The sequence below is a fragment of the Chiroxiphia lanceolata genome, chromosome 6 (genome assembly GCF_009829145.1).
Source record: "Chiroxiphia lanceolata isolate bChiLan1 chromosome 6, bChiLan1.pri, whole genome shotgun sequence".
NCBI classification, from domain to species: Eukaryota; Metazoa; Chordata; class Aves; order Passeriformes; family Pipridae; genus Chiroxiphia; species Chiroxiphia lanceolata.
Window position 1 is genome coordinate 61,123,797 of NC_045642.1, and position 27,119 is coordinate 61,150,915.

Here is a 27,119-nt window from a genome sequence, read left to right on the forward strand (position 1 = left end):
GCGGCCGGGCCGTGCCCGCCCGGCGCAGCCCCATTTCCGGCGGGCGGAGGCGGCGCCGCGGCCGCCGCTGCTGCTGCCGGGGCGGGGGACACAATGGGCGGCCGCGGCGGGGCGGCGGCGGCTGAGGGGCGCTGAGGGGCCGCCGCCCTCCCTCCTTCCCTGCCTCCCTTCCCCGCGGCCATGGCCACCACGGCCGAGCTCTTCGAGGTGGGTGCGGGCGGCTCCGGGGCTGGGAGGCGGCGGCCGGGCTGGGCCGGCTCGCTGTGAGGGGATGCGGCGGCCTCTCCCCGCGGGGCGTGCGGGGGCACCTGAGGGAGCGGGGGGTGGGTGTGTGGGGCTGAGGGAGCGCGGGTCACCCGGGCCCTGCCGGGGGGCTGCGGTTCCCTCCTTCGCTCCCTCGTTCCCTGCCCGGGCTCCCCGGGGTGACAGGCCAGGCCAGGCCCAGCCCCGCGCTCCTTCTGCCTCCCTCTGCCAAAGGAACACGCTCCTCTGACCGCGGCGCTGGGGTGTTTCAGTGCGGCTCCTGCTGCAGGGAAATAAGGAAATGACTTTGCCCTCCCTCTGTGGAACCGAGGAACGGGAAAGGGAATTGCTCACCCAAGGCCCCGCAGGAGTGGGAATGGCAGGAGGCTGTCAGATCCTTCTCGTGGAACCACAGAGTGTCCTGAGCTGGAATGAACCTTCAAGGATCATCTCCCTCCTGAAGGGAGCTCACGAGAAAGGTGGAGAGAGACTTTTGACAAGAGCATGGAGTGGCAGGATGAGGGGGAATGGATTCAAACTGACAGACAGACAGCAGGGTTAGATGGGATATTGGGAAGGAATTCTTGGCTGTGAGGGTGGTGAGGCCCTGACACAGGTTGCCCAGAGAAGCTGTGCCTGCCCCATCCCTGAAAGTGTCCCAGGCCAGGTTGGACGGGGCTTGGAGCAACCTGGTCTAGTGGAAGGTGTCCCTGCCCGTGGCAGGGGGTGGAACGAGATGATCTTGAAGGTCCCTTCCAACCCAAACCATTCTGGGATTCTGTGACAGCAACTCCTGGCCTGGACCATGAGCTCTCATGATGTGACCTGTGATAAACACAAAGTGTGTCCCCCTCTTCACGCACGGGGATGTGGTGTCATCACCAGGTGTCCTGTATTTGCTCTCCAGGTCTCTCATGAGCCAGTTGTTCATTTGATGGGCTGTCACTGGGACACACTTTGCCCAGCCTGCCGGGAAGGTCTTCCTGTTTCTCTGGAAGATCCTATATCTGTGGTTTATGATAAATGCATTGTGTGCACTCGAATTTATGAATCACAGTTACGGCACAGAAGTGTTATGACTCACATCATTTGGCTTGCGTGGTTTTAAAAAAATAGCAGGGCTGAAATGCTGTGTTCCAAGTAGCTGGATGCCAGGTTTTGTGCCCTCTCTGTACCTCTTAGGAGCCCGTTTATTTCTCCCCATAATGACAATGCAGTTCTGTTCTTTGTGGGATGCTGGATGTGGGGTAGCTTGGATACGGAAAGAGAACTCTTATGTTTTAGCTGCTTTGGGCCGTGCAACAATTTGCTCCATTTTGCAATGAAATTTCAAATTAGGTGAGAATTTTGCCTGGAGACTAGGCTTGAAATTATGTTTTCCAACATGAAATCCAGTGTTTCTGTCTCTCCTGCTTTCACTACTCTTTCACTCTGAAAGCAAGAGAGGTTTTGTTGGCGTTCATTAATTTGGTGTTGCCTACTAAGTTAGTTTGAAGTTGCTGCCTTATAGGTCAGAACATGAAAATGTGCTTGTTATGGGAGTAACCCTTATCTGTGTGCTGAGGGTGGAATTTGATTACCATATTTTCATGACTGTGTGTTCTGAAGTCATTTTCATTCTGGATATGTGACACTGTGTAGCAGGATCTGTGCTGAAAATGGACACAACGTGGACTCCGTTCTCCCTCGCATCACTTAAAAGCATAAGTTAACAATTATTACTTCTAAACTGCTTTTTAATTTGGCTGTTAGTGTAGTTTCATTTATAAAGACCAGATCAAACCAGGTTATCATCCACTTGAGGCCTATCTCTTATTAAATCAGGAGTATTGGCTGAATGGAGGGGATCACGTTAATTCATCTGGAGCCAGAGGGAAGTTCAAAGCTGGGAAGAAATTGACTGTTGGGGCTCATCTGATAACAGGCAAAGGACTTGCAAATGACATTTGTAATAGCTGATTTTCAGCAATTTCTGCAGGACAGGATAGGAGACTTAAAATAGGAATTAGGCTGCCTGCTCTGGGTTAACCCTGTTATCAAGATAACATTTTAAAAAAGCAAATGGATGTGGAAGATACGATATACAACATAAACTAAAAAGTTTTGGATCTGCAGTGGAACCTGGGAAATCATGTCTTAGAAAGACACTGTTGAACTTCATTTATTCTTTATAAATCAAGTAGATTATTTTTAGCACAGCCTTTGTGGTAATTTGGAAGAAAAAACTTTTTTTTTTTTCCTCTGTTGATCAATATTCTTCATATAATATCCGCTGCAATTAATGTTCCTTTTAATAATACAGAACAGGATTTATATGATATAAATATAAATGTGATATATTTATATGATCAAAGAACTGAAGGACAGCTGTCCTATGCAAGTGTTCTTGAAAAACAGGTATTTTCCAGGTCATGCCCCTTTGAAATATTACACCTGCATATGGGGTCAGCCACACCATTCCTTGCCATGTACCTGGCTCGTGTTTGGGATGCAAGGGAGGGAGCTGCAGGAAAGATTGTGATTTTCATATAAAGGAGAAGTGCTGCAAAGAGCCCTAAGGTAATTGGGAAGCTGGAGAACTCCCCTGAAGGGAAGTTACAGTATCAAATGTCTCAGTTCACCTGTAATTAAACTTGCAAAAATGCTCCCAAACTTTTACATGTAAAGGTGGAACAAAGAGGGAATTTATACTGGTATGAAAACATGGCATTTTGATTTTTGGTGAAGAGGATTCAGGTAAAGGAATCTTCATGTTTTGTATCAGGAGGAACTTGGTTGAAGAGATGAGTGACTTGTAGGGAAATTGTTTTTATGCAGCATCAAGCAGTTATTTTTGCAGTTTAACCAGTAAAACGCAGTTATTCGAGTCAGTCTGTGCATGAGGAGTTACTGGGTGATCTGTTGAAAGGGTGAAATTTCTGCCCCATCCAGCAGGATTCAGTGTATTGTAAAGTATATTTAAAAAACTTTAATCTTTCTCTTTAATGGCTGGGCCTGCCTGGATGGGGCATAATTTGTTTCTGAGAAAACAGACCTTGAACTGGCAATATGTGCTTTTTAACCCTTGGTCTTAGCTATTAAACTAACTCTATAATGCTGGTTTTTTTCCCTCTCTATTACTTGTGACAGAGTTTCAGACATATTGGTACCATAACCAATTTTATACCTGTTTATTTTTTATTATTTTCATTTGTTAAGACCAGGTTTTGTCAAAAGCATGGTCACACCTGTCATCACCAGAAATGGCAAATACCTCTAATAACCAGAGCCACTCCCAGCTCTGTTTTGGGTTGTTTCACGCTTTCAAAACTGTTGCTGTGTGTAATTTAAAAGGTTTCTATGAAATCCTGATGGTTGTGGGAATACTTTACTTGCTGATTTTAGATGTGCTGAGCTTAGCACCTACTCAGTGCTGCTAAATTACCGGTGAAGCTGAAGTGATAAATACTGTTTTTTTAAGGATAAATGTTGGACTGTGTTTAGAGTAATTTAGTATGAACCATGTGATGAAATGTTTGAGCTGGTGTAAGTATTGTGCCAGCCAAAATAGGAGATGTTGGTTTTATAAATGAGGTTTCTGCCTTCAGGAAACATCGCTGAGTGGAGAAATAATCTTAACTCTTCAGCCTGGAGCGGTATTTTAAGGGAAGAACTAGCAAATATGGAAGAAACTTGCATAACCTTGAGCTTTTAGTATCCCTCATACCCTGTTTTTCCTTCTTGGGAAGGTCAAGTCCCTCATGTGTTTGTGTGATTTGTTTTTCCCTTTTTATCTGCTTCGTTCCTGCAGCTGCAGTTCGATGTTGCACAATGTCCGGTGGCATCTGGTGCTGGTTTTGCCACGGGGCAGTGCCTTGGCCAGCTCTGGGTGTGATGCCATGTTGTGACCTGCACCAGAGGGTTGAACCACTGTAAAAAAAAAACCAGACCCAAACCCTTATTTTTCCACATAATTTCTTCAGACAGATGAATTCTCCTGTCTGTTCTGCTGTGCAGCTGATGGCTGGTGATGTAACATCCCAAACCAGCGGAGCTGCTGCACGGGGCAGACACTCTGTCAGGACAAGGCACAGGCTCAGCTGGAAATAAGGTCATTTAGGGCCAACTCACAGACCTGCAGCAAATCCTAAAATCTAGACTAGATGCTCAAAGTCAACACGTTAAGAACAGTGTTCTTCAAATTAAATATGTAAAGCTAAGAGGTGATGGGGTAATTGTCAGCACTGTGCTTCCTCTTGATTGTAATAAGGCTTTTAAACACTTTCAAAATGATGTGTGAGCAGCTGCTTAAGGAAGAACCTGCTGTGGCACATTGTAAGGAGGTTTTTATTCTGTGGCCAGGAGCCTTTTGTGGCAGATGAATACATTGAGCGCCTGGCATGGAGAACACCTGGAGGAGGTTCCAGAGGTGGAGAAGCTTTTGATCCGAAAAGGTAAAACCAAACCGCATAATGGTCAAAGTGAACGTGTCTCTAATTGTACTGTTTTATTCCACATGTAACAAAAAGCCTCTATGTGGTGTTGCTGTGTGTCCAAGGAGGTTTTCATTTGGGAGAATTGCTAAAATTTGTGACCATGAGCTAATTATTCAGAAATAATTACTCAGTGACAAGAATAGGGAAAGTCACTTTCCGATTAAGACCTTTTAAATGAGGGAGATTTGGTGGTGTTTGTCCTTGTCAGACACAAGTGTTCCAAAGCACTAGAGTTGCTGGATTAAAGCATAACATGAGGCTTCACTGCTGTGCTAGTTAATTTAATGAGTTTCTTACTTCAGCTCCCTGAGCTGCCTTGTCTTAAGACCCCGTAGTTTGCAATCCTGGTGCAAACAAACAGCACAAACAGGTAGGGTGGGAAGAAAGGCAGCTCTAGGGATGTGATCCCATGATAAGCTATTCTGACTTCTGGATCTACCTGGATCTTCTTTTGCTTGAAAGAGCACCTTTCAAATAGTGCTACTTTTTAGCTTTTGTAGCAGTATCGGTGATCTTTTTAGAGACACAACTAACCTAAGTGTTCTCATTTTCCACATGATTATAACTTGGGAGATCAGCAACTGCAGTAGCTGTGCCTTGGGGACTTCTCATCCAGACTGAGATGGTTTGCAGTAACTGAGCTACAGAAATTTAGGAGTAACTAACTTGATAGACCAGCTGTTGCTGTTCAAAAGCAAATAGAAAACACTTTATTAGCATGGCCAAAGACATTCCTCCTGGAGCAGTCTGGCTCTCTGGAGGCACACAAGAAGAGGAAGGATATTGTTGGATTTCTAGCAAGGTGCTGAACCCTTGACATTCAGTCTGGGGCCTGTATCCTGTGCAGAGCTTTACATGTGATTTTAAGCAGGAAGAAGCCTGGAAAGACACAGCATTGCTTCCTGGAGCTCTTTCTCCACACTTTTTCCTGGGATCTCCTTTAGGGTAGTGAATAATTTGTAGCAGTACCAGTTCATTTTAACAGATCCTCTATATTTCTGCTGGTTTGCCTGTGTTAACTTCTGTGAAACACCTTCATATTTTTCAGGACAAGTAGGAGAATTCTGCAACAGTTAATATTTTTCCTGTGGCATGTTCTAGTATTGGGAAGGGAGCCAAAATTAATATAAAAACCCCCAGATCTTTTGGTGTATGTTTTTTGTTCTGTTGTTAGAAGATGCTGCTTTTGTTTGGTTGTAAGAGTGTTGGAGTCTTTATTTATATTTTGAGAAACCTGACCAGCAGCTGCCTCTTTTGCTTGAGCATTCCTTCCTCTCTCATTATATTGAATACTGTGGCTGAATAAGTGCTGAGTTGGCACAATATTTGTTTAAAAAACAAACCCCAGGTTTGAATCAGTTTGTTAAAATTAATAGAAACTCTCTGCACTTCCCTAGGGTTTTGTTTGAAAGTGTGTTGTGTGTCACTATCGTTTAAATTTTATTTTAAATATATTTCTGTAAACTTGAACCTGTTCCTTGTGGTTTTCTGTGGAATCTAATGCAGTGTGCTTCCTCTTGGGCTTCTGGTAAGCAGGGAAGGAGTCTGTGAGGGTGGAATAATCCATTCTACTTTTTCCTTCTGGTTGCTGAGAGTCTGTAGCCTGTACTTGGCAAGCCAGGAGAGGAGCAGTGGGCTCATTCTGCCTTGCAGCAGCACCACAGGTTGGAGGGCTTCACATCCACCTTCTGAACAGGGTGTTTGTGAAAATGCAGGTTCCTGAGTAGTCCAGAAATAGCTCCCTGGAAGGATTTCCCATTTCCTCTCCTCTTCTGCTTGGACATTAAAGCTGGACAGCAGAGTTCTCTGATGGTTCAGATGTTTTCAGTTACTGTCATGAGTTTCATGGCTCTGGAGGATCTGGGAATAATCATTCCCTGAGCATCAGTGACTGGGATGTTTGGAAAAGGAGAAGTGAAAAGGTGACAGGAAGGGGACAGAATGGGCAAGAACAGGAGTGAGAAAGAGAGAGACATTAAGAATGGAATGGAAATAATAGTGGAAATTTAAGAATGCACTGAGGTGTACTGTGGTTGGGGAGAGTAAACTGTGAGTCTGAAAGAAAAATCAAAGTGGTGGGAAAGGGCAGAAAAAGCCTTGAAATGGATATAGGAAGAAGTGAAATCAATCATCCAACATTATTAAACTGTGTATTAATTGCCTATTAATAGGATGCTGATTTACAACTTTACAGTAACATGTACAGTAGAAAATATTTTCCCTTTGTAGCCCTTCCATTGAAGGGATTTAGCGACCTGAGCTCTTTTTGTCCTTATGAGAATTATTAAGGGAAGATGTGGATAGAAGGATTTTGAGCTACGTTCTTGAGTGATTGGAATTTAGTTATCCCCCTACATTCCCTTGGCCTACCATACACAGGTTTTATGTAGGCATTGAGTGCTGTACAGCCAGGGGGATAGACTTTAAAACAAAAGAGCCTTTTTAAGTTGTGGTTATATCAGCCTTGTTGGCAAGTTCTTTCCTTCAAGGTGTTTTAAACTCTCTGCAGAAGACAGTGTGTTTCAAACTAAAGTGTGTTTTCCTGTATTTTATTCTAAATCAGATTATTGGAAGAATTCGTGAATCATATCCAAGAATTACAGGTAATGGATGAAAGGATTCAGAGAAAGGTGGAGAAACTAGAGCAGCAATGCCAGAAGGAAGCAAAGGAATTTGCCAAGAAAGTGCAAGAGCTGCAGAAAAGCAACCAGGTAAAGTCTGAGGAGTAGAGTCAGTGCAAAGCTGTGCAAGTTTTTAAAGCATCGTGTGCTCCTCTAACGTTTCTTGGTACATTGTGCTTCTCTTTGAGATAAGAGTAAAGAGGCTTTGATGGAAAAACAATTTCTCCTGTCAAGGGGGGCTTATCTGCATGTTCCATTAACGAGTGTTAGTGATGGGTGAAAGGAGTGAATCTTCACAGTAGTTTAAAGGAAGACACTAAACTTTAATGGGATGTGTGCAATTCAGTAGTGGTTCTGAGTAGGCCTGTGGTTCTGAGACACAGCACCTGCTTTCACTGTGCCTGTTGCTGGAGTAAATCCAGTGTTTCCTGGAGTACATTAAATGGAAATCATGGGTTTAGTGTCCATGTCTCTGTTCTCCCAGGTTGCCTTCCAACATTTCCAAGAGCTGGATGAGCACATCAGCTATGTAGCAACCAAGGTCTGTCACCTTGGCGACCAGCTGGAGGGGGTAAACACGCCACGGCAACGGGCTGTGGAGGCTCAGAAGCTGATGAAATACTTTAATGAGTTTCTGGATGGAGAGCTGAAGTCTGATGTTTTTACAAACTCTGAAAAGGTAAGAGCTGTCAGCGGGATGAAAGCAGTTCAAAGCAACGAGCGGTGCTGCCCTAATTACAAGCTGCTACCATGACTTACCATGGTCAGACTTCAAACCACTGGGTGACTGACTTGTTAAAGTGGCATTGTTCTGAAATGTAAATGAACAACACTGGGCTGCAGATTGCTGATAAAGCATTTGTATTCAGCGATGCTTAATGTGGCAATGTTGGCATTTCTCATTTTATGAAATTATCGGAGATTTGAGGAACGCTGGGAGGGCAACTTTGGAGTCCACACAATATCTGCCTTTTCCCTTTGAAACCCCTTGCCTCAGTTCCATCCTGTAATGCAGAACAGTTCTGAATGCAACTTCTTTGTGAAACTTTACTCTGTTGGGTCAGTCCACTGGCCTTGGATACCTTTTTGTCACAGCATGCCTTGGGGCTTTGTATAGTCCTGTGGTTATGTCTCCACCCTTGGAATTTAGAGGAACCAGGCAGGAAAACTTCAAAGAACTGTTAAAGCATTTTGTTTTTCTTATGCTTCAAGAGTGTGTTCATGAAGCAAATACAAGCTGAATGGTGTGGCAAATAGAAATAAACTGAAGGAAAAGAATCCTGCTGTAAACAAAAGAGCACTAGGTTTCCCTATGCAGATTAAGTAGAGTTGGCTTGGTGGAGTTTTCTTTAGAGTTGTTGGTTTAGTGGTTTTTTGAGGTTTTTTTAGGTGTGTCCTGAAGAATCTTCCCTCTCTCCTTAAATTCTGTGCAGTGGTAGGACTGTAGTCAGGAAAAAATTATAATAATGTGGGAACAGCAAGAACTTGGTTTGCACATTCAGCAAAAAAATATGTGATTGAAATGCAGCTCATAGAAGACCTGAGAACAGGTTAATAGTCACCCCCTCTCTACTGAGCTGGAGGTATCTCAGGGAAATGAAAAACTCATCATTTGATGCAGTTGTATTCCCTGACTTTCAGCTCGTGGGCTGTGGATAGATGGTAATTACCAGTTGATAGTTTGCCCTAATTCGAGAGGGAGCACAGGAAAAACTTCCTTGACTTCCAAAGGAAACAGAGAGGTTTCAACATAATGAAACTCCTTCTCTGACCAGCCTTTTCCAGACCTAGGTAAAGTTTTCTTTTTTTTTTTTTTCCTATGTAGAATAAAACATGCATTTTAAAGAGATTTAATGACAGCATGGTAAATAACAAAGCATAAGTTAGAGAATTATGTGTTGTCTGCTCAAGAGTCTCCTAGAATTCAGCTTTCATTTTATTTGTAAATTGAAGTTTCATAATCCACCCTGTTTGGAGGATCAGAAAAATCAGGTTTATAAACAGGGTAAAGCTGGAAATTTGTAAACAAATGAATCTTTATACATCCTTGAAGAATAACAAGATATTCAGCAAAGCTGGAGGAAGACAAATATAGTAAAGGCTGTAAGTCTTGTGCCAGTCTATAGGGGAAGTGCGTGGGAACACAAACAAGAAATTCTGGATACAAGTTAGCTTACTGAGGTAATTTCAGTCAAGTGGATTCTGTAACTTGTTGCCTCCTCCTTTAATAATAAAGTAGTGTTTATAAAAGAACCTGCCTAGACATGTGCTGTTACACCTTAATGCATCTCTGAACTAAAAATAGCTCTAAAGTATGAGATAGTAACAGATATTCTTAAATGTAAAACCTTAGTGCCTTGTCAGTGTCTTCTGATCTTTGAACTGATGTGGCTTTTAGATGGTGTTTTGGAGGATGTTAAGATTTTTTTGTGCTGTGCCAGCCCTCGCAAGTGTAGGTTTTTCTTTGAGGCATTGAGAGCAAGAGATACTGTGAAAGGAGAGGCACAAAATGAATTATAATGCAGTTATTTCCTAACTGATATTTTTCTCACTAGTGTCAGTTCTTAAAGTCCATTGGATTCCTCTTTTCCCCCTACACTCAATTTGTTGTTTCCCATATTGCTTTCTCTTTGTCTGACTTCTACCTTGTCACCTCTGACTGAAGGTTTTCCCTCCTGTATTGTCCCATCCTATATATTGTGTTTTCATATTTTGAATCCTTATAATTTTCCTTCTGCTGCCAGCTAACCAATCCTTCTTGTGTTCTGAAGAGTCTTGAAGTGAGCAAATCACTCCAGTTAACACAATTAAACTATCAAAATGATCTAGCAGCTCATTTGTTTATTGTGCAATAACATTGTCCTGCTTAATGTGTTTACTGTTATTCTTATATCCCTTTCTCTCTTTATGTTCTGTACTCAACATTATTCCATTATGCATTTTTCAGTTGTGCATAAAAATGTGCCATGTTAAAATTCTCTTATTTCTCCATGATTTTCAGGGTGATATTTTTGCCAGATATGTTCCAGTGGTATTTTATAGAATCTATATTTATTTTGGTTTTAATAGTTTACAGAAGCTTGATTCAATTAAAAATGAAACATGTCCGGGTTTAAGCAGAAACCACAGAGGATTGATTTGTCATGGCTTCTGTTGTGCTTAAGAAAAGGCCCTAAATTCAGTAAAATCTAAGTTTGTTAACAGCTGTTGTGTGAAGAGGAGGCAAAGAAAATGTTGTGTCTGTGCGGTTTTTTTTGTTTGTTTGAGTGTTTTGGTTTTTTTTTTTTTATTTTTTTATTTTATAGCATTGGTGAATAACTGCTGATATATAGACTATTTACTGACATCAGTATTGATCACAAGTGTTGGGTATTAGGGTTGCTGTAAGCCAATAGAAATAACTGCTCTTTCATTGGATTTATTTGAGGAGCGTGGCTGCTTTTGGCTTAAGAGGCTATTGTGAGCTGACAGTTCAAAACATAAGCTGCTCTTAATAATCAGAGTGGATATACTTTGAGTGCCCCTATTTTTGCTGAACAACCAACCTCGTGTGATGCCTGTGCTCTCCATTCTTACCTGTGTGTCTGGCTCTATTCTTGCAAAGTTTTAATCCAGCCCGCTCTGAGTGCTGGGAGAATAGGATTTGGTTGCTTCCTTTCCTCTCACTTCAGCTCCCTGGATCATCACTAACAGGAAGAACAAGATAAACTGCATATTCTCCATGTTCTCCATTGTGTCAGCTTATAAAGGTTTTAATCACAGAATAATTCAGGCTGCAAAAGCCCTCTAAGATCCTCAAGTCTAACCATTCCCCCAGCACTGCCAAGCCCACTACTAACCCATGTCCCCAAGTGCCACATCCACATGGCTTTTAAATCCCTCCGGGGATGGGGACTCCACCACTGCCCTGGACAGTTGTACCAGGGCTGGACAGCCCTTTCTGTGAAGAAATGTTTCCTAATATCCGATCTAAACCTGCTCTGGCACAACTTGAGGCCATTTCCTCTCATCCTGTCCCTTGTTCCCAGGGAGCAGAGCCCAAGCCCCACCTGGCTCCCCCCTCCTGTCGGGGAGTTGGAGAGACCAAGAGGGTCCCCCCTGAGCCTCCTTTTCTCCAGGCTGAGCCCCCCCAGCTCCCTCAGCTTCTCCTCATCAGACTTGTGCTCCAGGCCCTTCCCCAGCTCTGTTCCCTTCTCTGGACACGCTCCAGCCCCTCAGTGTCTTGTCATGAGGGACCCAAAACTGACACCAGAATTCCAGGTGAGACCTCACCAATGCCCAGCACAGGGGGCAGTCACTGCCCTGGTCCTGCTGCCACACTATTGCTGATCCAGGTCAGGTGCCATTGTCCTTCTTGCCCCCCTGGGCACACTCTGGCTCACATTCAGCCACTGTCAGTCAGTACCCCCAGTACACAGACCTTTATTCACCAGTCCCTTTGAGGAGCCTTCTAATCCCCAGGACAGCTCAGTAAAGCCTGGGACACATCCCAGAGCTGTGTCCGGTTTGGCCCAGCCAACACTGTGCTTAAATCCACTGAGGTTCAGCTGCAACCAGCTGCATTCCCCACATTTTCAGATTGGTGTTTTCTGTCTTTTTATTCAGGCCAATGGAGCTGAAGTCACTAAGCACTACTTAGATGCACTTCCCGTGCTGATCCATGGTGGAAGAATAAATGATAAAAGGTTTTGCTACCAAGGACAGAGCACAAATTTGCATGCTGTGTTATCTTTATTTGTTAACCTTTGTGTTTGTACAGCTATTCTTAGTTTGTAGCTGTGTAATTAACTGACTTTCATCTTGGTTTTTGCTTTGGACCTCAGAGTTTATAATTTCTAATACAGCTTCCATTTCTCCTTCCTTGGGAGAATACTCTGCTTTGATCCCGTTTTTCCCCTTCCTCCTCTCTGTGTGTTGAGCAAGGTCATGGCTTTTTTAGATACAGCCAATTTCATCAGTTTTAAAGCATTTCCCAGTGCTTTCCCTGACAGGGTTGACAAGCCATTTCCCTTCTGAGTTCAACAGAGGTCTCTTCTGGTTGGGTGTGAGTCAGTAAGACTTTCATCCCAATTACTGTTGAAGTTGGATGTCACAGCTCTGTGTTACAGTTATATATTTTATTCCCAAATGGAAGGGTACAGATTTCCATGAGACTGCTCTACCCAGGTGTGATCTAATCACCCCTGAGGAATCTTTTGGTCTTCAAGCTCTGTTGGCCTAGTGCAGTGAAGGTTTGTCCAGGTAACTCACACATCCCCACAGACCTGCCTAATGGGAACATGCAGCAAGACTTTTCACCATGTTTTGACCTATATAACTTTGTGTTAAAGAAAAAATACCTTAAGCATCTTAAAAGTGCATACAGGAGCTTGAAGGGGTTGATCTCTTCCATGGGTATGTCAACTCAACCAGCTTTAGAAATAGGAACTATGGGTATGAAATTGGATGGGGGGGGGTAGGAAAGGAATAGCCCACAATCAGACCTTCTTTAATAATTCTGTCATGTTTTCCTCTCAACAGATTAAAGAGGCAGCTGATATTATTCAGAAACTGCATTTGATTGCACAGGAACTGCCTTTTGACAGGTAAAAATCTATCTGCACATCTTTTTAAGAAAATAAATCTTCACATAGCTGTAGTTTCCTGATGCTTCCCTTGTCTCCCCTTTGGTGCTGTGCTTAGTGATTCATGCACAGCTGCTGAGCTGGATTGTGTGCTTATTTCCCTCTCCTCTATTCTCAAATTTGTGTTCACATGCTCATGTTGTAGGATCATCTTTACATACACATCCTAAACTGCTTAACAGACTTTTAATGGGATAATTTTGCTTTGCTGACTTAATGGTAGATTTGAATTAGATGCTTGTAGGTTTTTAGGGGTATAAAGCAGAGAACTTTTCTGTCGTCTTTGTGTTACATGTTATCATTTTTAAGTAGAGTGCCTCTTATTCATGTTCTGGGATGCCTGTGATTCCTCTTGTGATGTGGATTTGAATTTAATCATGCTATTTTTTTTTGTTGTTAACAGGTTTTCTGAAGTAAAATCGAAGATAGCAAGTAAGTTATCTATGCAGTTCAATCCATATTCCTATATTTGAATTGTTAAAGATGATTAGAGAAGTAAGCAATACTGTCAGTATTACAGTTTTTGTCAGTGCCTGATGGATTTTTGTTGTTATCCCCTTTTCTCCCCAGGTAAGTACCACGATTTAGAGTGCCAGTTAATTCAAGAGTTTACCAGTGCACAGCGGAGAGGAGAAATCTCCAGGATGAGAGAAGTAGCAGCAGTTTTGCTTCATTTTAAGGTAAAAACTGAGGGGTTTCATTTAAGTACATGAATAAAACAACCCATGGTACAACAAGTGAACATCTTGCATGGGAACAACCACCATGTCAGATGACATGTATAACTTCAACAATACCCAGATGTTCCATCTGAAATCAGATGAAGGGGAATAAAGGGGGGCAGATGATGGGGGGTTGGAGGCAACATCAGTGGAGAACATTCTAAGCTAATCTTTTCCTGCATGTTTGTGAACTTTTATGTTTGAGAAAGGACGTTGAAACTTGTGTATATTCCTGTAGAGTGGTGGTCAGTGAAGGTATGTTAGATCTGTGACAAAAATGAGTTTGGAAAAGTCTACACTTTGAATGGATCTCAGTTTTTTTGCAATAACTTTTCACAGGTGTTTTATTTCCTTGATTTCATTCTACACTGCTTTAACACTGAGTTGTTTTTCTCCTTTCACAGGGCTATTCCCACTGTGTTGATGTGTACATAAAACAGTGTCAAGAGGTAATGCAGTTTGTTTTATATGTATCTCTTTGGGTGCTGATTTATGTAGTCCTGTAGGTGGTTGTAAATCTGTTGTGAAATGTGCTTTTAAATCCCTAGGGAGCATTCCTGAGGAATGATGTCTTTGAAGATGCAGCCATTCTCTGCCAGAGAGTGAATAAGCAAGTTGGAGAAATCTTTAGCAATCCAGAGACTGTGCTAGCCAAACTCATTCAAAATATCTTTGAAGTTAAACTTCAGGTATTTCACATTCTAACATGTTGAAGTTCAGCGAGGAAACTTTTAATAAAAAAAATATTTTATCCAGTAACAGCAATTAATGAGAATTTACAATATTTGTAACCTTGTAGAATCATATTCATTGCTCTGTAACAACTCAGACAGATAATCAGGCCTATATTAAATAAAGCTGCTTGTGCTCTGGGTACAGGGTGACTGAAAATACTCCAATATGTAAAATTATTAGGGAATATTGTTGGGTAATTCATGAGATGTCATATGTGTATTTGATTTCTTCTCTATACCCCCTACCAAGAATATGTCAGGAAAAGAAGTTTAATAAGCATCTTTAATTTGTTCATTCTTGGGATTGGGTGTCACGTGTGTTCACTGAATAAGTGAAAATAACTTATGTTGTGAATACTGTCTTGCAGCTAATGCAATATTTATATGAAAATCTAGAATAATTGAAAATGTTAAGTTTTCCATCCTGCAAATACACTCACTTAAGTGCTTAAAGTCAACAACATGACATCCTTTGCAAAAAGCAATTTCCCTGTAGGTGTCTTTCTTACAGTGCAGAGATTGAGCTTGTGTTTCAACCCCAATTTTCTGTGTCAGTTTGGACTTAGTATGTTATGGTAAATAATACTTTTGTCCAAATAGTCAATGACAAGAAGACTCTAAGCTTGTATCTGCTTTGTGTCTGTATTATGATAAGCAAATATAGAACCATCTCCTTTGCTTACTGTCAGCTGCAGAAATGCCCTGAGGCCTCTGGTGCTTTTGATTCTTAAAACGAGGGGATTTGGTGTTAGTTGGTCAAGCATATTTTCAAAGCCATCTGCCTTTTGTCTTTGCTTCACACATTACTGCCTTTATTATTGAATACTTTTCTTCTAAAAGATGCATTTAACTTTCTCTGTAGATAATGCTGGATGTGTAAATTAGAGATTTAAAAACAAAGGATAGATGAATTACCTAAAGCGAGACATACATTTTGCAGGAAATTATATATAATCTAGGAAGAAGTGGTTAATAATCTAAGAACCTGTGGTTGTCAGCTGATCTTCTAACAGATGTACCAAATTCCACAGGGTTATGTAAAGGACCAGCTAGAAGAACACAGGAAATCAGATGCAGAACAGTATCTGAAGAATCTCTATGATCTGTATACAAGGTATTTATACATCAATGATGAAATTATTTTTGTACATATTCTCTTGTAATAGATGGATTGATTCTCAGGATGTTGAAAGAGGAGCCAGAAATGGAAACGTCTCATAAAAATTGAAAAAAATGATATGGCCATTAATTTCTGCAATGGTGGCTTTCCTAAAGAAAACTTAAAATTGCCATTATTATTTTTAATGGGAAGTACTGAGTGTAGTGATCCCTGAGAGTCATTTTAAAACTGTGCAAAAGCCAGTCCTCCCCATCTCACTGGCAAGTTGATGGCAGTGGTGCTGTGTGTAGTTAAACCTGAATTATGGGAAATTCTTTCCTTAAATGTAGAATGGCTCCAAGCCTTGCAGGGTTCTGTTGTGCTGTGTACTTTACAAACATGCAATGCTGTAATTCATCCAAACTCAACTGTTTTTTCCTCCTCTCCCTTTCTTTTGTTTCTTTTGCATGAAGAACCACTAATCTGTCAAGCAAATTGATGGAATTCAACCTGGGTACTGATAAGCAGACTTTCTTGTCTAAGCTTATCAAATCCATTTTCATTTCCTACTTGGAGAATTACATTGAGGTGGAAATTGGGTATTTGAAAAGCAGGAGTGCCATGATTCTGCAGCGCTACTATGATTCCAAAAACCACCAGAAGAGGTCCATTGGCACTGGAGGGTAAGTTCCTTCTGGGGAGTTCCATGATTTTAAGATGGAAGGGAGGTGGTGAGGGGAGAAGTGTCTTATTTGCCCTGTCAGATGTACAGTGATGAACTGCAAAAGACCTACAACTTTTTGTAATTTGCTTTCACCTTTATGTTCTGCTAAAAAGTGTGTTACATGTGAAAGGTGATGCATGGTATTTATACATATGGGAAGTGAAAAATACCAGTTCAACCTATGTTTCAACTTAGGATCCAGATCCACAAAAGGACTGAAGCAAAACTAAGGTACCTAAAGCATGTATATGTGTGTATCTAAAAGCATACATTTTTTTTCACCTGCCCAGGTCTTGTGGTTCCCCTCCCAAGACCTAGGAAGGGGAAAAGACCATAGCAATGTCAGTGAGAAAGCTCTTAGTGAGCCCAGAAGATGCAATGGACTTAGAGAAAGGTAAAACAAGACTTCATTATCCTCAGGGTAGAGAAACTAAGGAAGGAGTAGTGAGAAGTGGGATAGGAAGGATTTAAACTTGTGTGAAGCAGAGGTGGTGAGGCTACTGCACCTTTCAGAGAGTGAGCTCAGGGTGTCAGGAGTGAGAAGTGATGTGGAAAAAGCAGCAGCAAAGTAATTAAAAAAAAAAAGAAAAAAAGAAAATTTAATTTTCTTGGGGAAAATTAAATTTACCGTAGTGAGTAACTTTCTGGGTTGTTTTATGCATGGAAATGTGTCGGAGCATGCTTGGCTAAATAAAGGACTGCTGAGGATGAGAGGATTTGTGGGTGTGGATGAGATGGAAAGCTCTCATTAGTGCTTTGAAAGTGCAGAGTGACAGCGTATGGAGGCTAAACTTTGTCCCTGGAGCATAAGTGCCACAGGATTCCACTGAAATTACTCTTATCCCACAAAGGGGAGTGGCTGGTCCCACGTGTGAACGTGCCCTGGTAGAACACAGCTGATGATGGAATCAGAGGTGGTAGTTTTGCATTTACTGGCAATGTTTTTAAAAGCTTGCAAGACTTGTCTTAATGCTTGCATATCCTAAACTGTGTCTTGGGTCCTGTTGTTTTGTGTTTTTTTTTTTTAAGTTAACAACTAAAATGTCCTAAATTGTTGAGGGATTTCAGTAGGGAAATTTCCATCCAGTGAATTCTTCTTTGGGAATGTTTCTGTTCCAGTATTCAAGACCTCAAAGAGAGACTGAGGCAACGTACAAACCTACCCTTGGGGCCAAGCATTGACACACATGGGGAAACCTTCCTGTCACAAGAAGTGGTGGTTAACCTCTTGCAAGAAACCAAACAAGCTTTTGAAAGATGTCACAGGGTGAGTTCGCTTCCTGTGACCTTCGTTTTGCGTGTGAAATTCTGACTTGGGGTTAAATTTTTGATTGAGGAATAAGAATAAGGAATAAATAAATTATCTTTTGGGTTTTTTCCCACTGGAAGAGGGTCATAGTGGAGCAGGGTTTGCTCTTACATGTGTATTTAGTTGTATTTTGTGGGGTTTAATACTATTTTAATACCTTTTTTGGAAGAAGTGAGGATGGTTAAACCTACTGCCTACATTGCTTTTCTTACTGAATTACACCCAAGACCTGAGAAGCCTTTAATGTGGTTTTCTTTTCCTGCTTTAAAAATACAGTGAACAGTTCAACACTTGTTTTTCTGTGTCAAGTGTCATTTCTTCTTGCCTTGGTGAATGATCACTAATGAGAAAAATAGTCTTTAACATTGTCTACCCTCTAGTGTTCTTTAAATGCTTTAGTCTAACAACAAAAAAAAGCATTTTACTTCTGATTAAATTGCTGCTTTTACTGCCTGTCAGTCATATTTGTCTGGCACTTGGAGCCCTTGAAATTCAATTGCAATCTTAAATGCTAGTAATTTTTTTTTTATTAGCTAAACACAGTGATTGCTAACAAATTTTAATTCCTCTAACATTCCAAATGAGCTGAGGGCAGAAAAACTTAACATTTCAGACATTTAGAAGTTTTAGCATTTTATAAACCTAGCAGGGCCAAAGACAGAACAGGATACAGAGACAGCAGTGTTACCTGCACACCCTGGGATCACCTCCTTCCTAGTGGTGAAACCACTGCCTGTAAGACAGATAGATCATTTATTTTCTCAGTATCACAGTTGCTAGAAACAGTTGTTAAATTCATGATATAAACTAATTGTTTACACACGTGCACAACCTTTTTTTTTTCCCCACCTTCCTGTTGGGATCAGGTTTATTCATATTTGGTCTAAAAATAATTGTATTGGGGTGGAAACCCCAATGGATCTTGGCACGTAAGGAGACTTTTAGAATTAGGGTTTTAGAACTGAGGGGTTTGTGGACAAGGCAACTCACTTTGCAGAAGAGAAGGTACACATAACCCTGGCTATTTAATTGTGATGTTTATGTCACATAGCAGATGTGTGCAGATACACTGCACCAACTGGGACTGCTTCAGGAAAAATAAGTTGTTAGTTCTGAATGTAACCACATATTGAAACATTTCAGTGTTTATAGATGTCTGTTGTTGGGGGTTTTGTGTTTTTGGGGGGGGAAAACCAGCAGAAATATCTATGAGTGTTGTTGTGTAAATTAACTTGAATTGCAATAGTAATCTTTCTTACTCATAAAAGCCTTCACCTAATTCCTTAAAAAACAAAGCTGTATCTCTTATGTACAAAAGCCCTGCCACGTTTTCCTTTAGAAAGGGGATTTACTGACAGGTTGCTGTCCCAAATCCCACGTTGCTCCCAGCTCATCAAAGTACAGGTGCTGTGTGGAAATGTGGGCATTGCCTCACCTCATAGAAGTGTTTGTGCTCCATTGGCTCCAGCTGAACTGGCCTAAATGGAGCTGAGCTTCAGCTGTGTTGGTTTTGCTGCAGTGATAAAAGGACAGAAACTGGAGGTCCAGCTTAACCCACTGTCCTGGCTCTCACTGTGGCCTGCAGCCTTTATTCTTTATTAGAAGAATAAAAATACAGGGAATGAATAAAGTAATTTCTTCTGTATGCGTATTCCCAGCATCCAGTGGCTTGTGGTTTAGGTAATTCCTAAGATTACATCTGAAAAAATGTGTTTTAAGGACTATTAATTAATATCTTCCTTTATTATTATTATTGGAAAGTTTATACATTTGCTTCTTGTAGCATCTGTGGCAGCTTAAGTATACTTGTAAATGCTGAAGGGTTTATTGATACTAAAGGCTGTTCCTATAATTCTCTATATGGATACTTTTCACTTAAAATAGAATTCCAATTATTCTGGAATACTTGTTACATTTTAAGCTTATCCCCTGCGCCATATCAAATAAACTTTCAAATCTATGTAGAACTGACCTTTAGGATAATTTTTTTCCTTTTTCTTTGAAGCTCTCTGATCCCTCTGACTTACCCAAGAATGCTTTCAGAATTTTTTCTATGCTTGTAGAGTTCTTATGCACTGAACACATCGATTATGCATTAGAAACAGGCCTTGCTGGTGAGTACAGGATTCTCTGAGCATTTCATCTCCTTGGCCTTTTTGTGCAGAGGATCTTTGCAGGTCCTTGCTGTGCCTTATTGATTGGCCTTGTTCACACAGTGTGTTGGTTAAAGGAAATTTTATGTGTTTTGGAATCAACATTTAATGTCCTCTAAAGTGTAACTTTCATTTGGGCAATTGGTGCTCAGATGGGAACAGGCTTCTGTCTTCAAAAACAGTTTTGTCACAGGAATTGGGACATCAGCACTCTCTGCCTCTTTTAATTGTTCTCCGTGCCATAACAAGAGAATATTTTTATATTAAGGCTTAGTGTCTTAATTTTCATAAGAATTCTGTGCTTGTTTGTATGTTTGTGCTTTTCAGAGTGGCAGTAAATAAGAAAACTGCTTGTTTAAAGAAATTAGAATCTTGACAGTGAGAACCTGTCAGTTTTAAATGACAGCATTAAACTCCCATTCTGAAGGAGGTTTTAAATTGACTGTCCTGTTGTGCTTTTAGAAATTTTAACAGTGAGATATTTCTCTGCTTGTGCCTGTTACCCAATATAACTGTGAGTAGTACCCTATATATGGCACCATTTGTAAATTTTTGAAACTCTTAAGCCTGTGATTTACGCATTCATGGAAAAATTCTGCATATTTAAAAAGTCATCATGCTAATTATAAGAACTGCATATCTGTACAATCCTAATGAAACCTCCTTTGCTTTAGGCATTCCCTCTTCTGATTCAAAGAATGCAAATCTGTATTTCTTGGATGTTGTCCACCAGGCCAACACGATTTTCCATTTATTTGACAAGCAGTTCAATGATCATCTGATGCCATTAATCAGGTACCTTTATTTTGATTAATATTTCCAATATGAGTGGTGGTTTTTTGGTAAAGAAAGCAATTTTTTTTCATTCCTCATCTCTGTTAAGAGGAGTTTATGCTCAGACTAGATCAACTTGATATTGTGGAAGATAAAATACCATAATGGGAGGGGGAAGGAGGGAAGTTAAATTGGTTCCTTTGAAAACTAATGAAGGAGAGTGAGCTCCAAGAGTATTGATAGGTAGGAGAAGCAATTTTTCCTTGGAGACATCACTGCTGCATTCCAGGTAGGACTAAAGGGGGTTTGTGGCTGTGCCTTGGGATCCTTTCTGATGGGATGGGAGATCTTCACTGAATCCTGTTGTAAGCAGCAAACACAGCAGAGAAATTTATCCTGATATTTTGACACTGTCACACATCCAACCTTTTACACTGTTGCAGTTCCTCTCCTAAATTATCTGAATGCCTTCAGAAGAAAAAGGATATCATAGAACAAATGGAAGTGAAGCTGGATATGGGCATTGATAGGCAAGTAGAGATTTAAACTTTCTCTTAATTTGTGTAAAACTCCTTTGTGATGCATGTTAACTGTCCTTTTAAGCATGAATTATTCCTGAACGCAAAATTGATACTTTTAATATTTTTTTAAAATTATAAACATGTATTATTGTGTGTAGAAAATTCAGATTTTATATGGTTAGAGGGTCATCTTTTCCATAGCACATTTCTGACCCATAAATACTTCTGGAAGGATGTTAAAAGATGGTTGTGTTGAAAGAGTGCAATAGTTCAGTTTTACCTTATTGTCTCAAAGTCTTTTTTTCTACTTTAAAAGAGGGAGAAATGATGATTGAAATAGGTTAAACACTTACAGGATTTCCATTAGGAGCAAAGTTTGACAAAAATAGGTTAGATGATTTGCTGGAATCTGTGCAGTGCTATGGATTAGACCCAGTCATAGAAGTCTGTAGACCTGGAATAATTTTGATTCTGACATTGACTTGCTTTGAGGTTGTGACTCATTTAATCTTTTTTCTATTTCTCGGAATATAAATGAGGGGATAGCTATAAAAATTGTAAATTAAAATCACAGCTGTTTTGCAAGCAGAGGCAAATAATAAACTAACAAGCTTAATGTTAGGAAATGGAGCTGTTGTGTGATGCCCTACTTTTGATTTGGTGTATTATTTTCTGGAAGTGCAGAAAGAAAGGTGGAAACAGGGGATGTGTAAGTGGCAATTGAGATTTTTTTAGCTGCTCCTGCTGCAAGTGACCTTAGAGATTTAAACACAAAGTTTGAAATATTTCAAGCACAGAGGCCATAAGCTTAGATCTAGACAGATACAGGTTGGTCATCAGCATTAAAATAGTTTGTGTATAAAATAATTAACCTTTTAAAAGCGATAGCAAGACTTGTGAGAACAAGTTGGAAAACAGTATGTTCAAAGGTTTGTGGATGGAGAATTCAAAAAAATTAGTGTTTCAGCCATAGAAAAGAGATTAATTTTGAGATGAACATTACATGTGAGATGTGTCTGTGTGCCTCTTTCATGCTGCTTTGTGGTGCCACTGGTGCTGTTGAGAATGGATTGTCTTGCTTAAAGGAATTGAGTTTAAAATATAAAGCAATTTTTCTAAACACTGGTGCTTTCTCAGCATTATCCAATCTGGAAAAGTCGAAGTGCAGCTTCTTGAGTGCCATTCACAGCAATTGAATCTACCTCTAAAAGTGATTTATTAGCCAAACAAAATTAGTTCAGCCCATTTTCTTTCAGCATGTGTTTTGTGTAAACAGCCTTCCAGGAGTATTTATTGCAAATGGAAATTGAGGAGAATGAAAGATATAATTTCCTTGAATTTCTGTGTGGATTGTTGGATGAAGTGCACCTGAAATGCAGGTCTGAGCTCTGTGCGTAGGAAAAAAAGGAGTTTGTTCCCTCTGGATACATATATTTGTGTCCCCTCCACCCCACTCCAGCTTGAATCCTTCAATCCCTGCAATGGCCTTGACTGTTTTCTTCAGGGAAGTTGGAAGGGTGAGGGAGATGAAGGAAAGGGAAGGGAGGGGAAAAAAATCAGAGGGATGTTCCTGGCCAAGGTAGGCACTGGGAGAGGTTTGCAGCCTCTCTCAGCTGCTTTGCTATTTGACCTGTGCTTTGGACTTAAAGGAGACCAGGACCTTGACCTTAGATAATGTTCTGAACAGATAAATCCTATAAGGGAGAAATAAATGACACTGTAAAACTCCATTAGATTTGTGAGAACAAGAGAAATACCAAGCTCTGGCAAAGGAAGAGGTTTTTCCTTCCCCCTCACCCCTCCTTCACTTTGCAAGTGTGTTCTGATGCTTCTGACTAATATGCAATGTGATCTAATTCTCCTAAACCCTTTGGAATGCTTCCTTCAGCTTTCTGATTCCCTCTACATTGAAGGATCCTCTCCAATTTCTCTGAAGAGCTGGATTTGAATGGATTACCTTCCAATTAATGTGTCCCCTTTAAAAGCAGCTGGCCAGCGTGCTGTGTGCTGTGCTCCAAGACACTGAACTTGGAGGGAAGAGTTTTTAGGGATTTTTGGGCTGATGCTTCTTTTTCCAGCTGCTCACTAAAAATCAAGCATATCTTCTCTATAGAATTGTAGCTCTAGCAAAGAGTGTGTATTTGTGCATGTTTGTTAAATGAAATATTTCCTTTGACACAGTAAAAGCATTATTTATTGTATCTTCTGTAAATTACTCAAATATGAGGTGCTGGGTTTTTTCCTCATTGCTCTATGCTGCTGACTTTTGTACAGAATCATGTTAGTTTGTGTAAATATAAAAATCAAGGAAATGAAAATGTTCCCTTCCAAACCCAACCTGTGTTTGTAACTTTAAAGGACACTGAACTGCATGATTGGACAGATGAAGCACATCTTGGCTGCAGAGCAGAAGAAGACAGATTTTAAACCAGAGGATGAAAACAATGTTTTGATTCAATATACTAATGTAAGTAACTGAAGTCTCAGCTCAGGAGTGTCATCAGGTAGAGGATGTTCCCTGCCAAACATGCTTCAGACAACGTGTGCATGTGCTAAATTTACTTCCATTCTGCACCAAGCACCTCCAAACTCTGTCATGGGCTATTTTCTCAAGCTGAAAATGAACATGAGCAGTTCTGTCTCCAGTGTCAGACACAAATCAGTAGGTGCTGGAGGAACTGGCACATTCTTTCCCGTCCCAAGAGGCCCAGATTTGGAACAAGGCTTTTAGCTGATAATTAGCTTTGAACTATCAGTTTCAGAAGATCAATTATCAGGTACTCTCTGGTTGCTGGGTGGTTTTTCCCCTCAGAGTGGCAGGAACATGACAAAGCATCACAGGTACTGCATGAACATTCTTTGCTGCACAATGCTGTCTGGACCACCAGATCTGTCTGAATCCCAGCCTAGGGGTTTCTGAGGAGCTGTAGGGCTACCTCACATCAGGCTCTTGTTAGGGAACAATGCAGGGAGGAGTAGAGAACAAACTCACTGGGAAGAAGTGAGAGCATTCCCAGATGGGAGTGGGAGAAGTGGAACAGTAGGATGTAGAGCCTTTTACTATGTGGGAATGGTGAAGATGCCTGTATGGCTGTTAATTTGAATTTATAACTACAGCTGACAAAGTTTTTAATCACTTCCCCCTCCCCACCCACCCCTTGGTTGATCATTGTTTGAATTAAAAGTCAAAATGAAACTGTTCTATCCTGAGCTGCTCTGAACTATAACTTAATTGAATTTTGTCTTGCATCCATCTTCCTACTCACATTTTTGCATCTTTACGTGGCAAATAAAAAACTGTTGGAAAATTGTTAATTGGAGAATGACTAATTTCAATGCTGTGCTGTGAGAGTTTAAAGATTAGTGGCTGATGTTTGGCTTATGATATGGAAACCACTTTGAGAAGAACAGATTCCTAGAAAGTAAGTTACCTAATCATTCTTATTTTGTTTTAAATTTAGGCTTGTGTTAAGGTCTGTGGCTATGTTAGAAAGCAGGTGGAAAAGATCAGAAATTCCATGGATGGCAAGAATGTGGACACAGTTTTGATGGAGCTTGGAGTTCGATTCCATCGGCTCATCTACGAACACCTCCAGCAATACTCCTACAGCTGCATGGGGGGCATGTTGGCTATTTGTGATGTGGCTGAGTACAGGAAGTGTGCCAAAGACTTCAAGGTAAGGCACGAGGAGAGGATGATGGATGTGAATCCTCTGTCAGGAGGGAGTATTTTGAAGATCTAGGTGGACAAGCTGTTACAAGACTTCAAGCAACTCTAATAATTTATGTCTGTTTTTTCTTTCTTTTCTCTTGCCCACAGATTGCTCTGGTGTTACAGCTCTTTGATACCTTGCATGCACTTTGCAATCTTCTGGTTGTAGCCCCTGATAACTTAAAGCAAGTTTGCTCAGGAGAACAACTTGCTAATCTGGACAAGAACATCCTTCACTCCTTCGTTCAGCTGCGTGTCGATTATAGGTCTGCTCGTCTCGCCCGTCACTTCAGCTGAGAGCACAGCAAGAGAAACCTGTACCTTTGGGCAGGCCTCAGTTGTCAGAAAGCACAGGGAATGATTCCTTACCAACCGTGGGTGTAACTTTTGTGGGACAATGACTGTTCAGAATAAAGCAGCAGCCATATCTAAACATGACAACGTAGGAGGTGAGCAGGTAAAACTCGGGGTGGTGTTTCATGTGAGCTAAAGTTCTCCCAGTGAAGAATTTCACAAATCTACTTGCTACTGATTTCTTTTTTTTTTTTTTTTTTTTGGTTTGTTTTGTTTTTTAATTGGAAACATGTTTGTGTAGGAAAGCAAGTGGTGCTTTGGAAGTATTTTAGTCTTCAATATTGAATTATGAGATACTGTTTGTTAGACTTGAAGTACAGAGCATAGCGTAGGTAATGGATTACATAGACTAGACCAGTGTAAAAACATCCTTCATCAGTTTTAATGACTTAGACTTGAGCACAGCTAATCATAATCAAATTATCTTTGATTGGTGTTTCTAAGTCATTTCTTTCATTTAAAACCTTATCCTGCTCAATGTAATTTCTTGCTCTAATTAATTAGCTTGGAATGTCTTTGAGATGGAGGAGCAAAAGCAACACTATCCCAGAAAGATGTAATTTATTCATTGTGTAGCATTCTAAACAGAACTAAAGTGGTGAAAAGTTTTGGATTTTTTTTTTTTTTTTTTAGCTCTTTGACTCTGGGTTTGTTTTTTTTTTTACCTGATAGTCAAAGGCCCACTGGAATGTACTGGCATTGTATGATCTGACGTTATTGTTTCTGTTTGATACCAGCACACTGAATTTTGTACATGCTCCTGAAGTAAATGTGGCTGCCTTGCCTAAGGCATCCTTACTACAAGGTGAAGGTGCCCATTGTTGGGTTAATATACAAGAACTTTCTCCTGTCTTACTTTTTATGTAAATAAATTCAAATTCTAATGAAGTGAAAGGATAAAATGTAGCCCAGTTTTTCCTGTGTGGCTCTGGCCAAAACCTCGAGTGGAAAATTCCTGTGCTGAAGGTAATTGATCCTCAGTGCCTGAGCAATATAAAATGTTGAAGTGTGCAAAAGCTGCTCTTCCACTGCTCATAATTTTCATACTGGACACAGGCTACTCTGTGTCCCTTGTGCTCCAGTGTTTATTCAAGGTGTTTCTGACATGGACCCACAGTGAACTGAAGGAACAGTGATGTTTGAAACATTCGGGGTGGCTTTTCCACAAGCAGTTGAAAATTGATGTAAATAAACCTTTTCTCAGTGCAGACTCTTGTGGAAACCAGGTTGGAAGTGCAGTGGTTTGTGTCTTCAATCTGACCTACACTATCCCTGAGCAAATCCTTTCTGACACATTGTTTGTACTGTTATGGAAACTTCTCTCTCTCCCACCTTCAGAGCAGCATTTCTATCAATTTACTTTGTGGGTTGGTCAGATAATTCTGTTTTCCTCTTTCCTTAATGAATTCCCAGGTGTAGTCAACATTGACAAGACTCCTGTGGGACTTCTCTTGGTTAGTTGAGATTCTCCTGCTTAATTTTATATTTAGCAGAGCATTGTATCAGTAAACAAGAGGATGGATGCCAGAGTGTCTCCCAAGTATTCCAGGGGACTGGCTGCTTTGCTGAGCTGCACTGCTCTATTCCTTGGCCATGGCAGAGCCACAAAGAGTTTTGGACACTGGAGGAGGCACATGCTTGTACTGCTGCCATTTTTTTTCAAAAGCTCTGATGTGAGTTCAGATGATACCTCTCTGTTACCTCTGTAACCGAAAGCCAACAATTTTAAGGCTGTGGTTTTATTAACCAATACAAAATCTTTCTACAAGAAAAAAAAAAAAGTGTCAATTTGTAAACACCTCAGAACAGTGAACATCATCTTGAGATTGCAGATCACAGAAGTGCTTCAGAATTTGTTGTATGATTGTTTGAATTTTTTTAAGGTTGTATGAAATGTATTTACCATATTTCTCGCTTTCTTAGCTGTGTTTTCCATGCATATGCTCAGTGCAATATTTCCATTATGCCTGTTAACAGGAGGCAGCAAAAAGTAGGTGAATACTTAAACTTAGATATGTAAACTCTTCCTCAATAAAAAAAAAATTCCTTCCAGA

The 27,119-nt window shown here is 40.6% G+C and overlaps 1 protein-coding gene across 2 annotated transcripts; it reads left to right on the top strand.

The window, feature by feature from the left end:
* Positions 1-103: 103 nt before the first annotated feature.
* EXOC5 (exocyst complex component 5) lies at positions 104-27,119 on the top strand. 2 transcript variants are annotated; one of them, XM_032691130.1, is made up of 19 exons: positions 104-207; positions 4,585-4,676; positions 7,282-7,429; positions 7,824-8,018; positions 12,860-12,924; positions 13,367-13,395; positions 13,534-13,643; positions 14,090-14,134; positions 14,234-14,374; positions 15,451-15,533; positions 15,992-16,201; positions 16,438-16,473; positions 17,362-17,509; positions 19,557-19,665; positions 20,379-20,499; positions 20,922-21,008; positions 23,358-23,466; positions 24,461-24,676; positions 24,820-27,119. In XM_032691130.1, exons 1-19 carry the CDS (start codon positions 181-183, stop codon positions 25,006-25,008), a joined length of 2,160 nt encoding a protein of 719 aa, XP_032547021.1. In that variant the 5' UTR covers positions 104-180; the 3' UTR covers positions 25,009-27,119. The 2 variants fall into 2 exon arrangements, with proteins under 2 accessions (XP_032547021.1, XP_032547022.1); XM_032691131.1 differs by lacking the exon at positions 16,438-16,473.

What these genes read in the sequence shown, in the direction of transcription:
- EXOC5 (XM_032691130.1), top strand. Translation starts at nt 181, where the DNA reads ATGGCCACCACGGCCGAGCTCTTCGAG. An exon ending in AGTAAAATCGAAGATAGCAA is followed by an intron (nt 13,396 to 13,533) that starts GTAAGTTATCTA and finishes TTTTCTCCCCAG; the next exon opens with GTAAGTACCACGATTTAGAG. An exon ending in CTCTATGATCTGTATACAAG is followed by an intron (nt 15,534 to 15,991) that starts GTATTTATACAT and finishes TTTTGCATGAAG; the next exon opens with AACCACTAATCTGTCAAGCA.